General features: G+C 40.4%; 2 protein-coding genes across 6 annotated transcripts in view; one reads left to right on the forward strand and one right to left on the reverse strand.

The window, feature by feature from the left end:
- The window catches only part of LOC117530211 (transient receptor potential cation channel subfamily M member 4-like), a 49,056-nt gene extending 47,655 nt beyond the window's left edge, over positions 1-1,401 (reverse strand). For both annotated transcript variants that reach the window (XM_034193133.1, XM_034193132.1), the window contains exon 1: positions 1,267-1,401. In XM_034193133.1, coding sequence (XP_034049024.1) covers positions 1,267-1,320 — 54 coding nt within the window. In that variant the 5' untranslated portion in view covers positions 1,321-1,401. The remainder of the gene's footprint in view (positions 1-1,266) is intronic.
- Positions 1,402-3,086: 1,685 nt separating this feature from the next.
- Positions 3,087-18,380, forward strand: part of LOC117530212 (synembryn-A) — a 29,171-nt gene continuing 13,877 nt past the window's right edge. For 2 of the 4 annotated variants that reach the window (XM_034193134.1, XM_034193136.1), the window contains exons 1-3: positions 3,087-3,223; positions 17,314-17,404; positions 17,518-17,565. In XM_034193134.1, coding sequence (XP_034049025.1) covers positions 3,204-3,223; positions 17,314-17,404; positions 17,518-17,565 — 159 coding nt within the window. In that variant the 5' untranslated portion in view covers positions 3,087-3,203. Of the gene's footprint in view, positions 3,224-7,919; positions 7,952-16,618; positions 17,004-17,313; positions 17,405-17,517; positions 17,566-18,380 lie in introns of those variants that run through there. The other 2 variants (XM_034193135.1, XM_034193137.1) reach the window with 2 other exon arrangements.

An 18,380-nucleotide genomic window follows, 5' to 3' on the forward strand; every position in this document is an offset into this window, starting at 1 on the left:
ACTTTATTTCAACAAATACAATAACAAACGAACAAAACACAAGGGCAAAGAGATATACAAGAAAAATAAAAATATTATATATTATATTAACGATAAACACACAAAGTACAAAGGTATGCCAGGGGTCAACGAAATAAAGAAAAACATAAAATAAATAAATATAAAAAGATAACCTGTCAGCACTTAAAATATTTTAGAGTATCAAGAGTCTTCACAGCTTTGGGGTTGAGACTTTGTAATGTTGTAATTCAAGCAAGTATAGTTTGAAGAATTTCCTGAAAGCAACATCATGTGATGACTGACTGCTCTCCTGTCACTCACAATTCCACGCCCCTCTCAATCGAAGCCACGCCCTCCCACATCAGAACGGGGCCAAAAGTTTGAAACTGAAAAAATAAGATCTGAAAGTGCAAAAAGATATATGAATGAAAATAAATTATTTGATCAAAAAAAAAAAAATACAGAGCTGAATCAAACATTTATTTAAACTGAAAAAATGTATATTTTACACTTTATTTTGATAATACTTTTTAAATTATTATAAAATTCAAGAACAAACATTGAATTTTAAGTTTCAGTTTCAAAAAAAAAATTTTTTCAATCTTTTTTATTTTCAGATTACAAAACTTTTGGCCTTGATTTAGCTCCATAGCACGACACCGGTAGCTCATGCGGCGCTTCCATTAGCGCGTCGTCGAATTTAACCTCCACGTAGCTTAAAGAATGCTTTTTTTCCCCTCTCAGTCTGTCATCAGCAGTGTGACAATACATTCTCGAACTTTGTTCAACCAGTGACAACACTGTGAGGGGGGGGAGGGGAGGGAAAGACAGCCGCCTTCGCTAAATGCGACACCGAGTTAGTGAGTTTGAATTACGTTGCGGGAATGAGTGAGTGAGAAAAAGCGCGCACACCACAGACACCGGGACGATTCGAATCCTCTGCTGATCACAAGGATGGCTGGATCAGGCGTTGAGCTTGTGTTCGTTCGTAGACAAAGCACCAGTCTTTCCACTGGTACCAAGTATTAGCTTATTCACGCCGATTATGAGAAACGGCGGCGCAAATACTACAGCAGTGATGCGGAACTGGGCAAGTGACTGTATCAGGAAGAAGACGGAGCCCAAAACATTGTTAGTCAAACAAAACTTATTGTGAATCAAGCAGTAACACCGTCTAACTGCAGAAGTTCCTGGTTCTGTCTTTTTTTTTTATGTTTATGCAACAGCAGGAACCGTCTGTGATGTGTGCATTTAGCTGGTACTCACCTGGTCCTTCTCAGATTTATAGATTTTACCGCTACCGTCTCCTTCGTCTCCCATCTTCTTTTTCCCTCCCTTATCGGACTTAAAAAGATCAGGAAGAAAACTTCAGCATGTTTCCTTTTGGTGGTTATTATCCAGTGCGGAGAAACATTGCAGGAACTCCATTTACTTGTAAGTATAGAAAAAGGTTGTGGGATGACGTTTCCAGCAAATAGAGAAACCACACAGGTGAGGGTGTGGTTTTTGTTGTTGTTTGTTTGTTTGTTTTTTTAATTCAAGAAGAGGCTTGAAAATCCTCCAAAAAAATAAAAATAAATAAATTAATTAAAAAGGGGGCGGGGCCATTCACAAACACAACCCTCTGGGAAAAAAATGTTCAAATATGTCAGTGAATGTTCCATTATTGATAATAAAACTGAATATTAAATATGTTTAGTGAATTAAATGGACACTTAATATAATAAAGTATTAACAGAAAATATTGTACTTTAATCTACACTATTTTAATGTTGCTGTGGGACAACTTACTTTTGTTAAATGTTCAAATATGTTGTCGTCGTCCACCCCACCCCTTTAATGAACTTTAAATTCAACTGTGTGTTAGATTATTTATAATAAAACTCAATATTAAATGTTTAATTAAATAAATGGACACTTAATAGAATCAATTATTAAAAGTAAACATTGTACACTAATCTACATTATTTTATTGTTGCCGTGGGACAATGTTGTGAGGCAACACCCATCAAATTTCATTTATTAGTCTAGATATTATCATTGCTATGTTTATAATAGTAGAACAATCAAACATAATACATATTTTACAACGTTTGACATTTATTGCACCTCAGCAGGCCACAACAGGCAATGAAAGAAATCTAAAAATTAATTTATGCTCGTTCACATGTACATTCTTGCTCGGTCGTTGGTGTGAGTGAACACGTGTGTGTGTGTGTGTGTGTGTGTGTTTGTATTTGTCCGTGAACTCCTGCCCACCGCTGCCTCTGGTTGTCTTACCATGACATTTTACCTCCCCTCTCACCACAGAAGAAGAAAAACAAAAAACTTTGCAGCTGAGAGAAGAAAACAGCTTAGTAACATGCTGCATTTCATTGTCAGTAACGATGATGGCGTTATAACGATGGAAACAGTAACGTTATTGCCATCAGTGATACTGACTTAATATTACCCTTTAATACACGTAATTCAGTCCTTGTCTGGTTGCTGTACTTTAACTCCACACATACTTTGTTCATTAAATATTTATTGAAAAATTAATTTAAATACTGACAATATTATATCCAGAAAAAGTGATAGTAGGCATAACACTGCATCCAAACACCCACAATCTATGTGGGTACAGAGCACAATTCACTGAGTACCAGTCAGCCAATATGCAGAAATATTAGGCATTAAATAAATGAAGAGATTGAGATCTTCCACCTCTTCAGTCCATATTAATTCCATTTGCTCTATCTGCCGAATCCCTGTGGGTCTCTGACATTCTGTGATTCTTCCTTTCCGCTGGTTTTGCTGATTTGATACAAAGTGTCGGCCAGGTTGTGAACCTGACACGTGCCGAGCTGGCATCCACGTCGCGGACGAGACTTCGCTGGCATCCTGCCCGCAGTAAAGAAGAGAGGGCGGGGTGCCAAATGAGTCTTGATCAAGCAGGTTTTATGATTAACCGTTATGAGTAAAATTGAAATAAACATTTCAACTATTTGCAACTAATGGCAGCACATTTACAGCCATCAAGTTATGATTTTTGACACTGTTTTGTACCTGTGTTTCAGTGCATCCATGTCAGGATATTTGCCTTCTGAAGTAAAAGGGATGATCTTCAGTCCTGGAACGTGTTGCTGCTGTATGTCTTCTGACCTTTTCACCCCGAACACCTGGACCTCTGCCCCTTTGGACAAAGCGTCTAACTCTGACCTATGGATCCAAACAGGACAAGGTGATTTTAATAGCTGTTTTTAAGCCACCTGGTGACCCCTATTAGCTTTAAATGGTCATTGCGTGTATACACACTGATTTTTATTTATTTATTTATGGTTTTTTTTTTTTTTTTACTGACCTGTGTGTTTGTTGAAGTGGCAAGGCAGCAGCCAGACATACACCCAGTAGAATCAGGATAGCTGTCTCCATGCTGCTCCGACCTACAGCAGAGAAAAAAACAACAGTGATGCAGATCATGAGACGTGTTACAAATAAACATATTAGCTGTAATTATAATAACAACAGCAGGTTTGAGAGTTCACGCATAAATGTTCAGTAGAGCATTAACATGAAACCAAGTTTAAATTTACCAGCAAGAAGAAAATAAATGCCGCTGTTCTTTCTTGAGTAAACCATCAATCCAGATTGTTGTGTCGGCCGCTTCGATTGCTGGTTGCTCAGCTCTATCATCCCTCTCCATCTCTCCTCCTTTATTTTATACAGTGGTGGGCAGGGTGAGGGGGCGTGTCTGTAACTCAGCCAATTCTCACAGTGGCAATTTACTTCCCTTTGGACAAAAGCCGCATTTAGCAGCCTTGACAACAATAGCCGAATTGCCAACACAACTTTGCCTTTAAACTCAATCTGACCTTGTACTTTGTATGATGTTTACAATGACCTTATGCTCAGATGAGTCTTTGTGCCACCAAACTCTCCCCCCCCCCCCCCAACGCTATCCCAACACAATCCACCTCACAACATCCTCGTCTGTCCCTATCCTCCTTCATTGCACTTGCTGTTGAGCAATTGTTCCACCACCTGCAGGAAACCCACCAAGACCAAAATAAACCCAATTCTGCTGCAAGGTTTTCTTTATCGCACCGCTTTTCCTGTGCCCTTCCGCTTTGAGTCACTCCAGCCGTCACCTTGTTTATTCCTGAGATGTCCTTCATTCACCCCCCCCCCCCCCCCCCCCCCCCCACCCACCCACCCTGCACATACACATTTAGATCAAAACAATTTTTCGGCTTTAAAGTGCATCGAATGTTATAGATAATATGTTTGAGTAACTTTGTCTCGTTTGTTATTCCACTTTTTACACACAAAAAAAATAATAAAGCACATTTTAACCATAACCTAGCATAATTTCAAGTTTTGCAGACAGCCTTATACTAACATCTCTTCAGGAAATTCTACCATCTATATTATAATAGCCAAGTGGCCTCTGTGTGCGTGTGTATGGCTTTGATCACGCAAAAACCAGGGAGACCTGACATTTGCCGTTTGGCATGCTTATGTATTTTGGGTTAAGGATGAATGTTACAAAACGGAAAGTTGATTGGACTAATTTTTTGGAGAAATTAGCAATTTTAACAAACCAATAAACAATGGATGTTGTGCTGCAATGCACCATGGGAGTTTGGGGTTTTAAATGTTGTTCTTGTGGTTTATGTTAGTTTAACAGTGTTGTTATTGTTATTGATTTATTGTGATTTTTAGGGCTGAAACAATTAGTCCAGTAACTCAAATAATTCGATTACAAAAAATATTTGAGGCAAATTCTGTGCCTCGAAGCTTCGTTTAACGTTGTAGTACATATGCCAGGCCCGTGTGTGGCGCTGTAACATCCCCAGAAAAAACAAAATGAAGAAGAGTAGAGCAAGCGCAAATGCTGTGAAAACGCTAATGAATTTAGTGCGAAAGGCTACAGCTTTCCAATGCGACACACAGTAAAATAAAACCTTTTAAGAGAAAGACAGTCTACACTGATCATCTGAAATAGCTTACTGCACATTTAAAGCATAGCAGTGTGTTTATCTGTTTTTAAAAAAACACACGGTCCGCTCTACGTGGAGAGTGACTATACACCTGGCGGCCAGCTGCTGTCTCTCTTTGCCCGGTGTGAGCAGCTTAGCACTCCCACTCACACCGGTCAAATCACAGCTCCATCCCCGGGCACACTGACAAACACTTTCTGAAAGAAAATCATCTCGGCAAAAGTCCACTCTTTCTTCTGTGTTTTGCTCAGACTCGCAAAGTGTTTTGCTTTTTAATTTTCGCTTTTTGGGCAACACAGAACGCTTCACAAACACTGTAACTTAAATAAAATAATAACCAAAAAAACTGACTTTGAGGCTTGCATGTTCAACCTCCAGCGGTTGAATCACAGAGAAAGAGAGCTTTAAAAAAATCATGCAAGAACCCAGTCCACCAACCTTAAAACAAAAAAAAACTTAAAAATGTTTAAAAGCAAAACAGAAAGGCACATCCCATTGCCATTTCAGCAAAATGTCAAGACTTTGGCTCAACGACATTGTGCCATTGCTTATGAAGCAGCAGGACCTTCGTGGCTGGGACAACGGTGGGGATTGAACCCACGCGACTTGCACAAAAGACCGTTCCTCTACCAGGTCAGCCAAAGGGGAACTCCCCGTTAGCCAAGCTAGCGGGAACGTCTTTTCAATTGGGACCCGGGACTTTCATCCCGCTACACATCTCTCCACCATTTTTGACTTCGTCCCGAAGTCACAGGTGCATGTTAGCATACTCTGTGACCCACATCCTATTCATGACGCCAGATTGAAGCAGCAGGACCTTCATGGCCGGGACGACGGTGGGGATCGAACCCACGCGGCTCGCACAAAAGACCGTTCCTCTACCAGGTCAGCCAAATCATCCCGCTGCACTTAGTAGGAAGAACCCTGGACTATTGATGATGTTTAAAAACGCAAAAGTACATTTTATTTTAATCACCAGAATAATTGATAGAATACTCGATTACTAAAATAATCGATAGCTGCAGCCCTAGTGATTTTGTAGTTCAGTTGGTTTAGTCAATTTAGTTAAGTTATGTTGCTGACACCATGAGTGACGTGTATTGTGTTTGATCTCCACCCTGTTTGTGTCTAAAATTAGAAGCACCTGCATGTGGTAAAGACAAACACCTGTGCATGCATGCATGTGTGCAACTTCGATCCAGGACAAGCAGAGCACAGCTGACATTTGTCGTTTAGTATGCTTATGTTTTTTGGGTCAAGGATGAACGCCACTAAAACGGAACGCTGATAGGACTAATAGTTTTGGAGAAGCTATGAGTATTAGCTAATGTTGCTAATTACATTTTGGACTCACACACCTTTCCAGCAGGGGGCAGTAAATCATTGTTATATTGAAAGCATGAGTGCGTGATTTTATTTCGTAAGTTCATTGTAAGTGCATATAATTGTAAGTATGTGAATACATGGATGACACAAGAAAATGAAAACACTTATTTCCAATGTGGTCCATTTAAAGATCAAAGGACAAAATAGAAGTAATTATATAAATTACAGAATCAACAGGAAATAAAAGGGTTGAGTTCCTCTTCTAAAATTTTCAAGGTCAAAGGTTCTAAAAACATTCTGGACTGACACGCCATTCCAACTCATTGCTTAATTTATTACCACCCTTGAAAAATGTCAGCTATCTATTTTATTAACACTACCCAATCTAGAGCCCGTGGATCCTCATGGGCAACATGCTAGTAGTATTTAATAGTTGGATAAGCCGCTGTCACGTTTTCCAGAAATGTTCTCACAGCATTTCTCCTGCTCTCTAAATCACCATTTCCTCTCTTAGAACTTCCTGTAATGAACATCCGGCCATCTCGTATTGTTACAAGTCATGACCGAGTCACTGTTTGTGATCAAGCATTAATGGTCCACGTAAAACAGTCTACTTCCAAACACCATTGAAAATATTCAAGTGTTCTGGGAAACACTTGGAAAAGATATATAACTCATATAGAGTCATGAATGACTGTTTGCTAAAGTAAGGCCTCGTTGTTAATTATTTCCTGTGCACCTGCAGCTTAGCCTCGGGTAAAATGATGACAGTATTAGGGATATTAAAAAACAGTAACACTAAAATTCCAGGTATAGTAAAGTTAAATTGAACAGAAACCGCAGATACTCTGCACAACATTGGTCAGATAGTATCCAACAACTCTCGACATTTGAGGTCATCTTGGTCATACGCTTTCTGCTCAAGCTGGCTCCAGATGTACCCCATTCTTTTTATGTCACCTTCAGGATATCGGTGCCATGTGTTACTCAGCCATCCTCTGTGCCTCTTGCCAAGGTTAGTCTAGATGAGCGTTTGTTTGGTAATGGTAGAGAATATCTTGCAAAGTGTGTGGTCAGTCCACCTTCAGCACCATCTCAGGTTCTAATCTTCTGCAGGAACCTGGTTGATTCTCTGCCAAAGGTTGTGGTTGTGGTGTTCAGCCAGTGCATATGGAGGATCCTCCACAGACTGGTGTTGGTGAAGGTTTGCACTTTCTTCATTGCTGTCTTCATGGTCCCCCAGATTTCTGCTCCATGTAGACAAACCGACTTTTTGTTTGGGGGGGTTTGGCAATGCTGATATCTTTGTCATCCTGATGCTTCCTGTTTTACTGTGTGGTTGTGAGACTTGGATGCTAATCAGTGACTTTTCGGCAACAATTCATTGTCTTTTGTACTCAGTGTCTTGGGTGAATCCTTGGGTACTGCTTGTGTCAAACAAGCTAGCAGTTACTTAGGGAGACTCAGATGGATCACTTGCACCACGAAGGACTGTCAGCCACAATATTTGTCATGTGGTGTGTTTCTCTGGGAGTGATCCAGCGTGCGGGTCCCTGAGTGTTGAGAACCCCAGTAGCTGGAAAAGGCCAAGTGGTCATCCACGTTTCATCTGGATGAAGCAGACAGATGACTACTTTCAAAAAGTGAATATGTCTAAAACTCAGATTGGTCTCACTATGTGGTGGATGCGGTGAATCATGCAATTATGCTTCCACACCTGATCTGGTGCGTATCTGTTTCTGTAGAAGTAATTATAAAATGCTGGTGCAATATATATGATATTTGAATGAGTGTGCGTTTAGCATGTTGCTTATTTGTTCATTTTGTCAGAGACAGAGTTGTGTAGTTAAGGCACCACAAACTTTGGACATGGGTGGCCATTGGCCAATAAATGAAATTTTTATTTGCTGGGCCTTTCCAGATGTTAAAAGGGATATTAAAGTGAAATACAACAGAAAATATGCAAATATAGTAAATATACGAGGTCTATTAGAAAACTAACCGCCAGTTTTATAAAAAAAAAAAAAACTATATGGATTTGAATTACGTGCGATTACACCAATCATGCTTGAACCCTCGTGCGCATGCGCGAGTTTTTTCACGCGTGTCGGTGACGTCATTCGCCTGTGGGCAGGCTTTGAGTGAGCACTGGTCCAGCCCTCTCGGCTGAAATCCTTTGTCTGAGACGCTGCTGGAGACGGCGCGCGTTGCTTTATCAAAATTTTTTCAGGACCTGTGAAGGATATCCGAGTGGACACTATTCGAGAAATTCAGCTGGTTCTCGGTGAAAAGTTTAACGGCTGATGAGAGATTGTGGAGTTTCTTTCGCTTTAAGGACAGCTCACAAAGCGGATCGGCACGGCGCGGTCGGAGGTGGTGTCCGTCTGGCTGTTTCGAGCTGAAAACATCCTAATTTAAGGCTCTGTTCACCCAGGACGTCGTCAGAGAACAGAGAAGCTTCAGAAGAAGTCGGCATGAGGAGTTTATGCGGACATTCCACTGTTAAAGGAGATTTTGTAATGAAAGAACGTGCGGTCAAATTCGCCGAGTCGTTTCCGTGACGACGACGCAAATCCTTCTGCGCCGCGACAGGAAAAACACAAGCCATTTGTAATATTCAGGCGGCTTTTGATGGCTTTCAACAAGTGAGTATCTGAGAAATTGTTTAACAGCTGGGCATGTTCCATCTTATCCGTTAAGATTTCCAACGGAGTTGTTTTTCCTGTCGCGACCCTCCGCGGTCGGGTCCGGCCCAACATGCGAATCTGCCCGCACGTTCTTTCATTACAAAATCTCCTTTAACAGTGGAATGTCCACATAAACTCCTCATGCCGACTTCTTCTGAAAGTTCTCTGTTCTCTGACGACAACCTGGGTCAACAGAGCCTGAAATGTGGAAGTTTTCAACTTGAAACGGTGAGACGCTGCCGCCTCGGAGCGCAGATCGCCGTCAGGCACCGTGGGCCGTCCTTAAAGCGACACTAACAGACCAAAATCTCTCATCAGCCATTAAAATTTTCACCGAAAACCAGCTGAATTTATCGAATGGTGTCCACTCAGTTGTGCCTTACAGTTTTTGAAAATTTTTTTATCAAACAAAGCAGCAGTCTCTGAGCCATTCCTAAACAATGAAAAAATCGACGAGAGGGTGGGCGACTCCTCACTCAAAGACTGCCCACAGGCGAATGACGTAACCGACAGGCGTGAAAAAACTCTCGCATGCCCACGAGGGTTCAAGCATGTCTGATGTAATCACACGTGATTCAAATCCATATGGTTTTTGAAAATAATAAGGTCGGTTACTTTTCTAACAGACCTCGTATTTAGTACAAAACCATCACATAAAGAAAAGCCCACCTCTTAAAAGTATACACAGACACACAAAAAAAGGACATTGAAATGTTGAGTGACACTAGGAAGATAGAGGGAATTCAGCATACCTCAAGTGTGATGGCATTGTGGTAATCTCCATCATTCCATCCATTCATCATTTAACCTAATGTGCATGTTTTTGGCTTGTTTGGGAACCAGAGGATCTGGAGAATCATGCAGTTCCATACAGAAAGACCTCAGAGTGGACTCAACCCAGAACCTTTTTGTTTGAGGTCATGTAAATCCACTGTGCAATGCATCCACACTGTTTGTTTTTTTTTTTTTTTTTTTTTTTTTTTTGTTGCTCCTGTTGGTTTAAGGTCATTTGCACTCCAAAATCTCTTGAAACTGTGACTTGTTGATGTGCTCTGTCTCAAGAGTCCATGTCTTGAATGATGCATTTACTAGAGAGGACTCTGTGAAGAGTCCGTTGACTTTTCTCACGCTATCATTGACATACTGCACATCCTGTTGTTGTAAGTTCTCTAGCCACCAGCCGACCACTTTAGGCCTCCCTGCTTCCTGTGCCCACAGGGCACAAGAGTGTGCATCCTGCACAGAAAGAGTGTCAGTCCCTCACATAAGTAAATAAATTACTTCAGCTTCTCCCGTTTTTCATTTGAGGGCTGCCACAGCAGATCCAAGATGGATGTGCATGTTGATTTTACGCCTGATGCCCTTCCTGTTGCAACGCCACATTATATGGGAAATGGGCCGAAAACAAGCACACTAAAGGCTTGCCCACTACTCTCATATATCATCTGCTCACATATTTCACCTTTCTACAATCCCAGGATAGACAACCTTAAGAATGGCTTTCAGGGCACAGACAAAAAGTGCAATAATTCTGTAAACACCTGTTTTGGTTGAGCAATACATTGATCATGAGACCTGATTGCTGTAAAAATAATGTAAACAATAGCTTTGTATACACACATGCATACACACACACATATATATATATATATTAGGGCCTAAAGAGAAATGGCACAACATTTTGTATACAGATTATATATGTGGACAGATTAAAGTCACAGTACACTGTGACAACAGTGAAGCACGGTGGCATAAACATCATGATATGGGGATATTTCTCATACTATGGTGTCGGGCCAATTTATTGCATACCAGGGATCATGGATCAGTTGGAATACATTAGAATACTTGAAGAGGTGATATTGCCTTATGCCAAAGAGGAAATGCCCTTGAAATGGGTGTTTCAACAAGACAACATCCCCAAACACACCAGCACATGAGCAGCATCTTGGTTCCAGACCAACAAGATTAGTTATGGAGTGGCCAGCCCAATCTTGGGACCTTAATCCAATAGAAACATGTTGGGTGAGATCAAAAATGTTGTTTCCAAGGCAAAACCGAGAAATTCCAGGGAATTGTGGACTGTAGTCCAGTCATCTTGGGCTGGAATACCTGTTCACAGTTGCCAGAAGTTGGTCAACTCCATGCAACACAGATGTGAAGCAGTTCTCAGAAACAGCGGTTATACAACTAAATATTACTCGTAGTTCAGTGATTCACAGGAAAGCATTTTTCAACATATAAAGTAAATGTTAAGTTTGTAAATAAAATTGCAGACAGCTATTTTTTTCTTTTTGAACAGCCCAATATTCCTTTTTCTTCACTTTCTGTAAATTAATAACATATTTGATACCTTTTTGTTTACATTTTGATTTGAACTAGAATGTACAGTGTTCCCAATACATTTGTGTGTATGGATATAAAAGCAATTGTAACAATTTTGGGCTTTATTCAGTTTTTAAACACACTAGGCTAACCAAAAATACCACTAATTCCCTCAAGCTTCAGTTCAGTTTAATTTCAATTTATTTCATTTGTACAGCGCCAAATCACAACAAAGCTGCCTCAAGGGTTTACACAAGTAAGATCTAACCATACCAACCCCTAGTGCAAGCTTCTACAACACTGAATTACTTTGGAACCACTTTGGAGCTATACAGCACCAAAGTGGTTCCCCTATGATTATGAGCCAAAGAGACACTTTTAGTGCTATTTAGTACCATCTTTGTTTTGTGTGTAGTCTGCAATGAAATAGAGTTCCAAGTAAATGTAAGAATTGTTGTTGTTTGGCTGTTTTTTGTTGTTGTTGTTGTTGTTGTTTTTCTGTTTTATGGATTTGCAATTCCATTGCAACTGTTTTGGAGGGTTGCAACAAAGTACAGTAGTTACTTAAAAATATTAAGTTTACTATAGCCAATCTGCAGCAACATTTTTCTTAACAGTAGCTTCATTGTCGTTATGCAGCTGAACAGCTGGTGATTTAAACCAACCCTTTGTGCTTACTCTGGTTAAAGGTATTAAAAGGGGTCATATTGTGCAAATTTTAAGGAAGCTAATAAATGTTGTCTTGTTTGCCTTAAGAACAATTTTTTTAAAGCTTTGGAAAAGTCTAGGCATGTACAATATGATGCAATGAGTTAAAGAGTTCGTCTCCACCAGTTTAACACAACTTAAAAACAGTGAATGTTATTATCTTTATACTAACAAATTAAAAGGACATATAATGAGAATTGAGAATGGACTCATTTAAGTTTGGTGAACTTTACTGCCACCTGCTGGACATGTGTATGCAGTTTCCCCAGGGATTAACAGAGTATTCAGATTTGAGCTTCATTTTCATTAATTTTCTATACCTGGTTATTCCAGTTACGCCTATCCTTGGACCCTGGCTACTCTAGGTTGGCAGTCTACAGCAGGACCACCTGTAATTGGTATTTTAGAGTTTGTAATCCACCTACCATGCATGTCTTTTGAAATGGATGGAAGCCCGGAGCATCCAAAATCAAGCCCATGTAAACACTGAGAGAACACGTCAACTCCACACAGAATGACCAGGTGGGAAGAGATCCCTTCTGGCCGTGATGCAGCAGTGCTAACCACTAAGCAGCAGTGTCACGTCTGAGCGTCACCAGTGATTCACGGATTATCACCTCGTTTCTGCTTAATACTGCACTCCAGTCATCATCTATATCAGCGACATATATCTTTTGTACAACAATCATTTCCACATAAATTCAGCATTATTTCATCATAAAAGACGGCGGACTGATCAGAGCACACAGCAGCTGCTGCAGCTCCTACGTCATTTCAGAGCGTCAGTAACGACTCACCAGTTATCACCTCTTTTCTGGTTAAAACAGCCTTGTTTCTGCTTAAAACTGACTTTAGAATGATTTAAGAGGTTTTACTTTGTCATCTGATGGTTAATAATCACATTAATCCATTTTATCGCTTTGGGTGTAGAGAGTTCGTCTCAGACGTGCTGATTTGGTCCCAAATGATTTAGGGGGGACCGTTCGGTCTGTGACACCAGCCTTAGATGAGGAAGTAACCTAAGCAGGGCTGAGGAGGTGTAGACTTTCAAAACTGCAGCCATCAATGTGCCTCAGGGCCCATATAGGTTTGATGGCCACCAAGGTCACTCCTACTTAAAGTTTTAGGCAAAAATGCCGCATAATTATCTTTCGGTGTCTCACAAACACAAAAATTGAAGGGAGTCCGATTATTAGTGATGGGGGACTGCATTTATATAGCACTTTTCCATCTGATCTGCATCAGACGCTCAAAGCACTTTACAATTATGCCTCACATTCACCCCGATGTCAGGGTGCTGCCATACAAGGTGCTCACTACACACCGGGAGCAATAGGGGATTAAAGGCCTTGCCCAAGGGCCCTTAGTGATTTTCCAGTCAGTTGGGGATTTGAACCGGCAGTTGTGTTGAAATTGTTCAGTGTTTCGAAGCATCTGACACAATTAAATATGGCGACATCTGCTGGCCAATCTTCAACACAGCACTTGCAGGGAACAATAAAGGGCAAGGTGTCATGAAACAGTCAGGCCCTGTTATGCATGTTACACATCTTGAAATTTTTGACTATATTTTTGTTTAAAGACATTAATAATGTACTTGTGTTATAGTGTGATTGCGCCATCATAAAATACTGTATGCAATAGAGATATGAATTGAGAAATGCTTGTGCAACTAAGGACTGTTATGACCATAGTTGTACAAAATGAAGGGGATTTGGACGCTTCAAGTGTTTTTATTTAAAAACTTGGGCTTGAGTCTGTTCTTCTTCTTTGTTACTACCTCTCCAGTTTTGGAGACAGACTCTCTCACACGGCACAGAAGTTGCCGGCATATAAGATTGGCAGCTTGTAAGGAGTTGGATAAGCAGCTGCCTCCGTCCTTCCTATCTCTCCTTTCCACTCACTTTACACTTATCCACTAACTAACCTATTAATCTTTCTCTGTGTGTGTGCTTAATATGTGTAAGTGTGTAAATCAGTGTGTATACTGTCTGAATGTCTGTGTGCCAATGTGAGTGTATAAATGCATGATGGTTTATCTAACCGAAATCTCTCTCTCTCTGGTTATCAATCAATGAACCTATGGTATTAATGCTTGCAAAAAAACTCTCCTCCTCTAAAAACACCCACTATGTATAGAGGGATTGTGTCTGTTTATAAGCACTACGAGAGTTTGATAACTCCCGTCCTTAATTTGAATCGTTATGACACGTCGCCGATACGCATGCGATGTAATGAAGCTACACGCGGGGAGTCACGTCATTTTTCGTAGGGTGAAGCGAGGCATCGAAACATCTTGCAGAGACACTTCAGCATTGAAAGATCGATACTGTATCAAGCCGTCTGCTTTGAGCAAGACATCACTACCGATTGTTGCTTTCGAACAATACGCAAGTCGCCGTTCTGAGAGATAAGTTGCAGAACTCTAAAATGAGCTGTTCCAGGCCTAAAATTGTAAAGAAAGAGTTCCTACATAGTCCATGGGCCAAGCAGGTTTTCTGTACCACTGAAGGTGACCACACAACACTTAGAATCCATCCTTAATGTACCATGGCCTACACAAAAATGTATGATAACCATCCCAGGGTGGTGGCTGTAGCCTGGTAGGGGTCAGTGAAGAATTACACAGAAGTTAAAATCTAAAAATGCTCCAGTCATGTTGAAAACTATACCACATTATTTGTCTGATCATAGCGATTCCAAAAAGGTATAGTTTGGACTATCTGTGTCTGAATGTTCTGAAGTTATGGGTTAAAACAGCAAAAAATGGCGACAAAGGTCAGTTTCAGTTTGTACAGGGGTCAAAAGTTAAAGTTGCTCCAATTTCAGTAAAAAACTATTCAAATTATTGTTTGGGTTGATAGTGTTTTAATAAGCAGTGTTGCCACAATTACTTTGAAAAAGTAATCCAATTACTGATTACTCCTTGAAAAAGTAACTTAGTTACTTTACTGATTACTCAATTGTAAAAGTAACTAAGTTAGATTACTAGTTACTTTCCCCAGCTGTCGACAACAACCCTCTGCCACCACAACATGATAATGATACGTTTTGCCAAAACTCGCTTTATAGTCACCCTTTCTTGACTTCAATGAAAATAAATACTTGTTTTATAAAAAGTAAAATAAAGACCTCTTTCTTGACCTCATATTTAACTGTTGACAGCACTGTAACAGTAAAACTTGCAATTTCTAGCCTACATTGTTTATAAATGTAACTATTAAATTCTTTCTAACATTTTTCTAACATTTAAATTCTCTCTAAACATTTTACTTGTCGAAATTATTATTATTTTAAGTAGTATTAGTAGTTGTAGTAAAAAAAGGCTTCAAAACTGGACCTTTAATCTAGGGGTGTTGTGGGGGGGCACATCCCTGCCCCACGCCCCTATTCCATCTGGATTCGCCCCTGCTTTGGTGGTTGAGCACAAAGAATGGATAACATTTATTTATGCAGAAAACAGGACCAGATTTACAGGTAAGAAAGTTTTATTGCGTTTTCACATCATGTGGTCCTCAGAAAGAGAGTTTAGGTGCATTTGAGTGGAAAATAGTGTTAGTTGTTGACGCGTCGCGGAGGATCAGCTGTTTTTAACGAGCAGATACGGAGTGGCTCAGCCCAGAATTCTAAATAAAGGAGGAAAAAAGTATAAAAATGTCTTTGTAAAGCTCAGTGCAGGTGTGCTGTTGTCACCGTGCTTTAAGAAGTGAGGACGAGCTGCTGCAGAAAACCGCGGATGAAAAGCTCACAGCTCGCTGAAAGTGGGCAGTTCAGTCGAACACCGACCCCCTGCCCACAGACCAAGTTTAATGCTGCTATTGACCCACAATGCAAAAATAATAGTAACGCACAGTGACATGGAGAAGTAACTTTAATCTGATTACTGATTTGGAAAGATTAACGCGTTAGATTACTCGTTACTAAAAAAAAAGTGGTCAGATTAGAGTACTAACGCGTTACCGGCATCACTGGTAATAAGGAATAGTTTGCACCATCTGTCATGCTTAGTTATCACATTACAGGGTAACATATACCACCTGTCATTGAATTCAATGGATGTCGACCTTGTTTGACCTTTACTTTGGAGACCAAACATTCAACACAGTCAAAACTATTCCATTTATTAATCCTTTTATTTCAACCAATAATTTGCATCATTTTTTAATGAAATTCGAGCAACTTTAACTTTTGACCCCTGTACAAACTGAAACTGACCTTTGTCACCATTTTTGCTGTTTTTACCCCATAACTCCAGAACATTCCATCACAGATAGTCCAAACTATACCTTTTTGGATTCATTATGATTAGACAAATAATGTGATATAGTTTTCAACATGATTGAAGCATTTTTACATTTTGACCTCTGTGTCATTTTTTTAGTTTAGTTTAAAATCCAGCATCAGTGTATCATACCTAGGCCATGATACACTGAGGCTGGATTCTAAGTGTGGTTTTGTCACCTACAGTGGTACCAATCAGGTCAAAATTGATGACTGGCTCCTGGACTAACATGCACAGGCTCAGATTTTCTAAACTTTTAAAATATGTAATAAGAAAAACCCCACCTATATTTAAGTGTAAGCGGCAGATAAAAACACATGTTGCAAAACAGGGCCTTTTTAAGAGATTTTAATAAAGAGTGAGACAGAAAGCTATGCAGTGTAAGTCTGGAAACCCTGTAAAAGGTTAGAGGGTCACCACTGAGCGATATAATCTTGGAGTCCATTAGTGGATTATAATCATAACAACTCTCCCGCATCACTGCTGGATTAGAGAGAGAGAGAGAGAGAGAAAGAACGTGGGAGAGACCATCAGTAGAGAGGTGCCGAACACACGTCACTGATTTGGACAAATTCAGAAGGCGAGTGAGTGTGCATACCTGGACAAAGAAAGTATAAGAAGCCCAGCTGGAAGAGCGACAGATTAAGTCAATAGAATTAAAGTGACTGTGGCTGATAAAGCGAGCTGCACCAGGTAAGAGTAAACCTAACGCTGTGTACAGAGCATGAGCGAGTGTGCACACAGTTCCTATCTGTTTGCCGTCTTGTCATGCCAGTAGCGCCCACTGTGTGGGATTAGAACTGCATTTCATTAAAACGTGCAGCTCAGACGTGCAGTTTTCTCCTGTTTTATCAGGCATTTAATCCGTTTGATCAAAGTGACTTAAAATTGCAAAGATGCTGCTTTAGCTGCACATTTAAAGAGGAAATCTTTCCCAGTTTGTTGGATGACTTTACTTGTGTTCATGTGGGAATGTTTCCCTGCCTTTGTGTGTTCATTGAAGCATGGAGATGAACGTGGAAGGGATTATCCAGTGCATCATTCAGGGCGATGAAAGCGGCGTGCAGACGCAGCTGCAGGAGTTCAACAAAGAGGTGATATCACGCCTAAACGTGCACCTCTTCATGCCTGTTTCCTCACACTTATGTAACATGTTTGCATAGTATGTTTTTTTTTTTTGTTTTTTTTTGCATTTTCTCCTCTGCAGTATGCACAGTGCTTCTTCTTTGATGCAGAGGAGAGGGACAGACGAAAAGTAAGTTGGTTTCTGTTAGTACAGTCACTTATTTCTGGCATTCTCGCTTTCTCTCGTCTTTATCTCCTGGCTCTCGTCCCTCCACCCCCTCCCAGCCTGACTCCACAGGCTGGCTGTGATTAGTGCCGTAATTCTGCTGTATCAGTTGTCCCTGATCCCCTCTGCATTTATGCTCAGGCAGATTGAGCCTATAGGCGAAGCAGTTGAATAACGCGCATGCTAATCTTTTCAGGACTCTCAGCTCTGTCATTTTCTGTCACCAAGCACCTTTGCAGGGCGTTATGCCATCATGTTTGCAGCACTTCATACCCACATCACTGGTATCTCCTGCAGAATAGATGAGCTGGTATAAGGAGTGTGTGTGCGCGTGTATTTTCATATGACTGAAATGTATCTGATTTTTCTTGTGAACACAGTCACACAGAATACATGGTAGACACTTCATACCTACACCTTTGGTACTTCCTGCAGAATAGATGAGCTGATATAAGGGGTTTGTGTGTGCGTGTGTGTGTGTGTATATTTTCATATGACTGAAATGTACCTGATTTTTCTTTTGAACACAGTCACACATAAAATGGTATGACACTTCATACAACTGCAGATACTTCATACTTACACCATTGGTACTTCCTGCAGAATAGATGAGCTGATATAAAGGGCGTGTGTGTGTGTACACATGATTTTTCTTGTGAACACAGTCACACATAATACATGGTAGACACTTCATACCTACACCATTGGTACTCCCTGAAGAATAGATGAGCTGATTATATTTTAGGGTTGTTTGTGTATTTGCAGAGGGGTGGTGGCCA

The sequence above is a fragment of the Thalassophryne amazonica genome, chromosome 18 (assembly GCF_902500255.1).
Source record: "Thalassophryne amazonica chromosome 18, fThaAma1.1, whole genome shotgun sequence".
Lineage (NCBI taxonomy): Eukaryota > Metazoa > Chordata > Actinopteri > Batrachoidiformes > Batrachoididae > Thalassophryne > Thalassophryne amazonica.